The sequence below is a fragment of the Doryrhamphus excisus genome, linkage group LG23 (genome assembly GCF_037039965.1).
Source record: "Doryrhamphus excisus strain RoL-2023G ecotype Guam linkage group LG23, RoL_Dexc_Guam_v1.1, whole genome shotgun sequence".
Classification (NCBI taxonomy): Eukaryota; Metazoa; Chordata; class Actinopteri; order Syngnathiformes; family Syngnathidae; genus Doryrhamphus; species Doryrhamphus excisus.
Window position 1 is genome coordinate 7,460,425 of NC_136379.1, and position 6,939 is coordinate 7,467,363.

Sequence of the window (6,939 nt, forward strand, 5' to 3'; positions counted from 1 at the left end):
GATTGTAGGAACCCTCCTGCTCACATTATTCACCCATGCTTTAAATGTTTAAATGTTAAAAGAAGTAGGAATATCTACCTTTTGTCCATGTTTGTTCATATTCTGTCCATATCCTCTGCTGCTGTTAAAGAATGAAAATCGAATTTAGACTTAATCATGAGGAAATACACAAACAAAAACGGTGTATTGTATGACACCATTACATGAGAAACAGTTCCTTAATTCATTTAAACGTTGTAAGCATGTTTTACTATGCTAAAGTCCACACACACACACACTTCAAACTATAGTAATACAGTAAATTGAAAATTGATACATGTAAGGCATCTTCATAAGCACGTTTTAATATATTTAATTTCATATAGTTTCATATAGTATGCTCATTTCAAATACTTACTTTTGACGCTCATCATCACGCTAATTAGCATCAAATCAAACTAAACTCACACTTTCTTTTTCCTCAACATATGTCATATTTGTCGTTCACACTTAAATTAATAATGTAAACAAAAATCACTTCCGCTTCCTTATTTTGAGTTTTCTTCCTCGGCGCCATTTTCTCCTCACGTCTTACGTCGACTGCACTCTGCTGCCCCCTGTTGAAAGCTCCCATGCATGACGTCAGTTTGTTCCCTATTCATTGTAACGCACACGTGATTTGAAGTTGTTTTTAAAATAACAAACAGCTGATATGAAGTCACGCAGCGACAACAATCACAGCATATCATAGCAACCCCGATGTGAGCATAAAGAGCTTTTGTGCGTGATTATTACACGATGGCGGAGGTTTATTTGTATCAAAATAAGCAAGTGCTTCTGAGCCAAACATTGGTTCCAAGCGGAGCCCCGCCTCCCCTTCTTCTTCCTCCTCCTCTCCCTCCTTTCTCCTCATCCTTAAAAGCCAGAACTTGTGCCGTGGAAGCTCAGCTGTGACATCCACGCTGGAGATATCACACAATTCTGGATTATTATTATTTTTTATTGATATTTCCCCCGTATTCGCAGACATGGATTTTGTCAACCACAACTACTTGAGCGCGCGGCGGTCGTACGACTACACCTTTAACTTCTGGAACGACTACCTGGGCTTGACCACCCTGGTCACCAAGAACCACGCACTCAGCATGCCCCAGAGGAGCCCCAACTCCATCACGGAGTCCCTGAAGGCCACGCTGGGTCTGGACGACACTCCGGAGTGCGCCTGCGCCATCGCAGGAGCCATGGGCGACAGTCTCCCGCTCGACTGCTGCTGCCCTCCCGGAACCCCTCCGCCGGGCTCCATCCTGGAGCTGAAGGAGCGGTTCTCCATACTGAGCCCCTTCCAGAAGCAGCTGCCTGGTGGTCGAGAGGCGCACGGGTGTCTGGCGGGAAGCTTAGCCGGATTCGAGCTGCTCGGAGCGGAGCGCAGGACGCGCAAACCCTCCGCCAAGGCCAAGCAGGAGCCCAAAATCTGCGTGTTTTGCCGGAACAACGGCGCCCCGGAGGAGGTGTACGGCTCCCACGTCCTCAAGACCCCCGACGGGAGGGTGGTGTGCCCCATTCTGAGGGCGTACACCTGCCCCCTTTGCAGCGCCAACGGGGACAACGCGCACACCATCAAGTACTGCCCCCTGTCCAAGGACCAGCCCCCCCACAGGCCTCTCAAGGGGGGTAAGAGGATGCGAATCTTCTAGAAGCAGACTTTCAATTGCATCAATTGCACTGAACCATTTTCCCATCATGTGTCAGATTAGATGTCATATATTTTTATACTTCATTTATACTTTTGACTTTCCCACATGGGTGTAGAAAAACACCGTATAGAATGTCAGCTTTCTATTTTTATATCTTTTTTCTTCTTAAAAACCAAAGTTTTGTTCACCATTTCAAAAAAAAAAGTGAAGAAAGTATCCGGTAGCATAAAAAGAAACATGGCGGCCATCATGTCAACATTTCATTTATTAGCGACACTCTGACTGGATCCTTTCTTTGTCATAACTTTGCTTTTTCTTTACATTTCCACTCCCAAGACAAGCAAATGAATGTTAAAACACACACGGTTCTATTTCTATAATCCCAAATAATCCATGAGAATGTATCCCACTGACACGGAAGTTTAGTCGACCAAAGCATCCGTCGTGTCATTCAGTGTAGTCCAACCTTTCAGAAAAGTGACCTCAACCCCCCCCCCTCTCTCTTTTTGTACTTCTATGTAAAAAAAAAAACACAAAAACTTTATTGATATAGTGCCATTTATAATGAGGGTTTTTTGATAGTATTTGTATCGCATACTTGTACTTGTGTTACCATTTAACATCATTGTATGTAAATATACTCGATATACTTTTTAACTCCTTGCAAGAGAGCAAATCTACTGAATAAATGGACTTTTGAGTAAATGAAGATGAGATAATGAAACTTTTGTTATTTATATTTGCTGCTGTGCAGAATAACATGAAGAGAAATAAACATATGGAATATTTGGAAGCGTGTGCTCACCTCTTTTAGTTTTATTCCGTGGAAGAGTACTGCATGTCCAATCAAAACACGTGTGAAATTCTTGACAATATGCTAATATGCTAATATGCTCATCCCGGGGGCTCAAACAACAAAAAACATTCAAAGTGCACAAAAACACCTGTCCAGTTCTGATAAAACTGGTCCTGTGAAAACACCTAAAATTGCAGTCTCTGCTCACTGTCGGCCCCTAGCGGCCACTTCTGTCACCTTCAAGCATGGGGTGAGTAATTGCTAGTATTGTGTTAATAACTGAGGTAATTGGCTAGTTAATATATATAATACATTAATATTGATGACAATGGCCATCCATCCTCCATCTTCAATGCCCTTCATCCGCACTTAAGGTCACTAGTACTGTCCTAAAAACAGAATATTGACAAGTAATGCACTAAAATGGAGTACATTGGTAAGTACTGTACTAGAAACAGAAAACAGTGACTAGTACTGTACTAAAAACTCCAAATATTGGATAGTACAGTCTTTAAAAAGTCACAACATTGGCTTGCAATGTGCGAAGGATGGCCAACAAGGGCTAGTACTGCACTAAATATTTAAAACATTGAGTACCATCCTGGAAAATGGGATAGTACTGTGCTCAAAAAGCAAGAATAATGGCTTGTACTGTCTTAAGAACTGTACTAAAAACTGAAAACATTGGCTAGTACTGTCCTAATAACAGAATACTGACAAGTACTGCACTAAAATGGAGTACATCAGTACTGTACTGAAACCTCCAAATATTGGATAGTACAGTGCTTAAAAAGTCACAACATGGCTTGCAATGTGCGAAGGATGGCCAACAAGGGCTAGTACTGTACTAAATATTTAAAACATTGAGTACCATCCTGGAAAATAGGATAGTACTGTGCTAAAAAACAAGAATAATGGCTTGTACTGTCTTAGGAACTGTACTAAAAACTGAAAACATTGGCTAGTACTGTCCTAAAATGGAGTACATTGGTAAGTACTGTACTAAAAACAGAAAATAGTGACTAGTACTGTTCTAAAAACTCCAAATATTGGATAGTACCGTGCTTAAAAAGTCACAACATTGGCTTGCAATGTGCGAAGGATGGCCAACAAGGGCTAGTACTGCACTAAATATTTAAAACATTGAGTACCATCCTGGAAAATAGGATAGTACTGTGCTAAAAAACAAGAATAATGGCTTGTACTGTCTTAAGAACTGTACTAAAAACTGAAAACATTGGCTAGTACTGTCCTAATAACAGAATATTGACAAGTACTGCACTAAAATGGAGTACATCGGCAAAGCACTGTACTAAAAACTCCAAATATTGGATAGTACAGTGCTTAAAAAGTCACAACATTGGCTTGCAATGTGCAAAAGATGGAGACCAAGGGCTAGTACTGTACTAAATATTTAAAACATTGAGTACCATCTGGGAAAATAGGATAGTACTGTGCTAAAAAACAAGAATAATGGCTTGTACTGTCTTAGGAACTGTACTAAAAACTGAAAACATTGGCTAGTACTGTCCTAATAACAGAATACTGACAAGTACTGCACTAAAAGGAAGTACATCGGCAAGTAATGTACTAAAAACAAAAAACAGTGACTAGCACTGTACTAAAAACTCCAAATATTGGATAGTACAGTGCTTAAAAAGTCACAACATTGGCTTGCAATGTGCAAAGGATGTAGAACAAGGGCTAGTACTGTACTAAATATTTAAAACATTGAGTACCATCTATAAAAATAGGATAGTAGTGTCCTAAAAAAACAAGAATAATGGCTTGTACTGTCTTAGGAACTGTACTAAAAACTGAAAACATTGGCTAGTACTGTCCTAATAACAGAATACTGACAAGTACTGCACTAAAATGAAGTACATCGGCAAGTAATGTACTAAAAACAGAAAACAGGACTAGTACAGGCCTAAAAACAGGAAATTGACCAATAGTGCACTAAAAATGAAGAGAATTGGAAAGTAATGTACTCAAAAACAAAAACTCCAGCTAATAATACAGCAGTAAAAACTGAGTATTGACTAGTACTGTACTACAAATGGAGGAATGCTGTGGTAACAACTAAAATACTTTGCAATTGTGTTTATATTTCTTCAAAAAAAGTGTTGATTTCCAACACAATCACATCCATTTAAACCCAAAAGACAGCTAATATGTCGCCAACTACTGGCCTGGCATGCGTACTACAGCCTTTCTTGTATTTTTGTTGGACTATTTGTATAAATCTATGGCTTAAAACGATGACTGCGGGATTGAACACCTTCATGTTGGACTATCCGGACCGTATAGCGACTAAGGTTTTGATTGGTGTTGATGCTCAGCACGACAAGAAGCATCGGGAAAAAAAAAAAAAAAAAAAGACCCAAGTCAGCCGTTTGCATGTTCTTCCTGCAGCTGCGGCTGCTGCACATTAAAAATGGATGAGAACTAAGTGCAGGAGGGATTTATCTGGGCGAGAGCGAGAGAAGGGGCTGTCGGGCTGGCGTTGCAGGCAGCTAACGGGCAGCTAACGGATAGTATTCCCCGCGGGCCCACGCCTCCATTAGGCGCTGGGAGAATAATCCAGTTAGCTTGCGCATTTATGAGATATGTATCTGGCAGCAAGGTAGAAATGGGAGTGCACAATAAAAGTTGGAGTGCTTTTAAATGCATGGTAGGAGAACCAGGGGTGGTCAAAGTGTGGCCCGGGGTCCACAACAAAAGAGTCCAGGCACCTAGGAATTGTCTTATTGTATAGAAATATTTATGTATTTATGTATAATGAATGTCTTAGCTAATCCGATACCAAATGAATAACCATTTCCCACAATACACCTGCAGTGAGGATGCTGCCGTCGTCATAGCAACCCCTGCTATGAACATGGACAGCAGCTGGAGAGTAAAATTCTATCTTTAGGATTTGTTGTCCACTTTGTCTCGGGGGAGTCGCATCCAAATAAAGATGATGCACACGGGAAGATGTCATGAAATGATGGGAAAACGTCACGTGACCAGATCAGCTGGGTTTATGAATGAGTAATATTGCAATATTACTTGGATGGATGGATACCATCATAAAATGTATCGTACTAATAAAAGATTCTTTGTAATAAAAACATGGAACTCCAATTCAATGCAATTTCCAAACCATATGATTTTATAGTATTTAAAGGCTGGCCCTTTAAGGATGGCCCTTTAAGGCTGGCCCTTTAAGGCTGGCCCTTTAAGGCTGGAGCTTTAAGGCTAGCTCTGGCTGGCCCTTTAAGGCTGGCCCTTTAAGGCTAGCTCTGGCTGGCCCTTAAAGGCTGGCCCATTAAGGCTCGATCTTTAAGGCTGGATCTTTAAGGCTGGCCCATTAAGGCTGGCCCTTTAAGGCTGGCCCTTTAAGGCTGGCCCTTTAAGGCTGGAGCTTTAAGGCTAGCTCTGGCTGGCCCTTTAAGGCTGGCCCTTTAAGGCTGGCCCTCTAAGGCTGGCCCTTTAAGGCAGGCCCTTTAAGGCTAGCTCTGGCTGGCCCTTTAAGGCTGGCCCATTAAGGCTGGCCCTTTAAGGCTGGCCCTTTAAGGCTGGCCCTTTAAGGCTGGCCCTGTAAGGCTGGCCCTGTAAGGCTGGCCCTGTAAGGCTGGCCCTTTAAGGCTGGCCCTTTAAGGCTGGCCCTTTAAGGCTAGCTCTGGCTGGCCCTTTAAGGCTGGCCCTGTAAGGCTGGCCCTGTAAGGCTGGCCCTGTAAGGCTGGCCCTGTAAGGCTGGCCCTTTAAGGCTGGCCCTGTAAGGCTGGCCCTTTAAGGCTGGCCCATTAAAGCTGGCCCATTAAGGCTGGCCCCGTTCTTTCCCCAACATGACATCCTGTAGGAGTAGCGTGAATGAAGACGACTCAATTAGCGCAGCAGAAAATAACATTTAAATGTCTGTTCTTAATGTCCTTCTATTTTTAGGTTGCCCTTTTAGAAGCTGAGCTGGGGAAATGGCATTTAGCGAGAGTTGGGGAGGGGGGGGGCAGTCCAATTGTCAAAAGTTCGCAGTGACGAGGCGGTTTACTCACCTTCAAACGTCCTTTAAATCTTCCTTGATAAATTCTAATGGACCTGTTGAGCCGTGCGGCGGCCGTGATGATGCTAAGTAACAGATCTGCCGTCTTCTCCTTTCCAGTTCCAGATGCAGGCCAGAAGACACTGGCAGTCATCAGGATGTCCCTGTCGCCTAGCAACCCCCCCCCCCATCAAATTGGACCGCAGCCAAGCGTGAAAGTCATTCCACACAAGAGGTGAAGGGGGTTAGCATCTTTTAGCCCCCCCCCCCCGGCCGCCCCGGGGCCCACTCAATCTTTAAAAACAGCTCCTATTTCACGAATCCCTCCTGAGGAATTACACTCACATTTACATAAGATAATTCTTTGGACAAAACTGTGGAAGTGTAGCCACAGCAGTAATTTAGCAAGGATAACGTCAAAATATTATCATAAAATAAAATATAAC

General features: G+C 42.6%; 1 protein-coding gene across 1 annotated transcript; it reads left to right on the forward strand.

The window, feature by feature from the left end:
- Positions 1-923: 923 nt before the first annotated feature.
- nanos1 (nanos homolog 1) lies at positions 924-2,458 on the forward strand. Its single transcript, XM_058063939.2, has one exon. The coding sequence runs from the start codon at positions 1,008-1,010 to the stop codon at positions 1,671-1,673; it is 666 nt and encodes a 221-aa protein (XP_057919922.1). The 5' UTR covers positions 924-1,007; the 3' UTR covers positions 1,674-2,458.
- Positions 2,459-6,939: the final 4,481 nt, after the last annotated feature.

Excerpts from the sequence above, each read along its gene's own strand:
- nanos1 (XM_058063939.2), top strand. The coding sequence starts at position 1,008 with ATGGATTTTGTCAACCACAACTACTTGAGCGCGCGGCGGTCGTACGAC.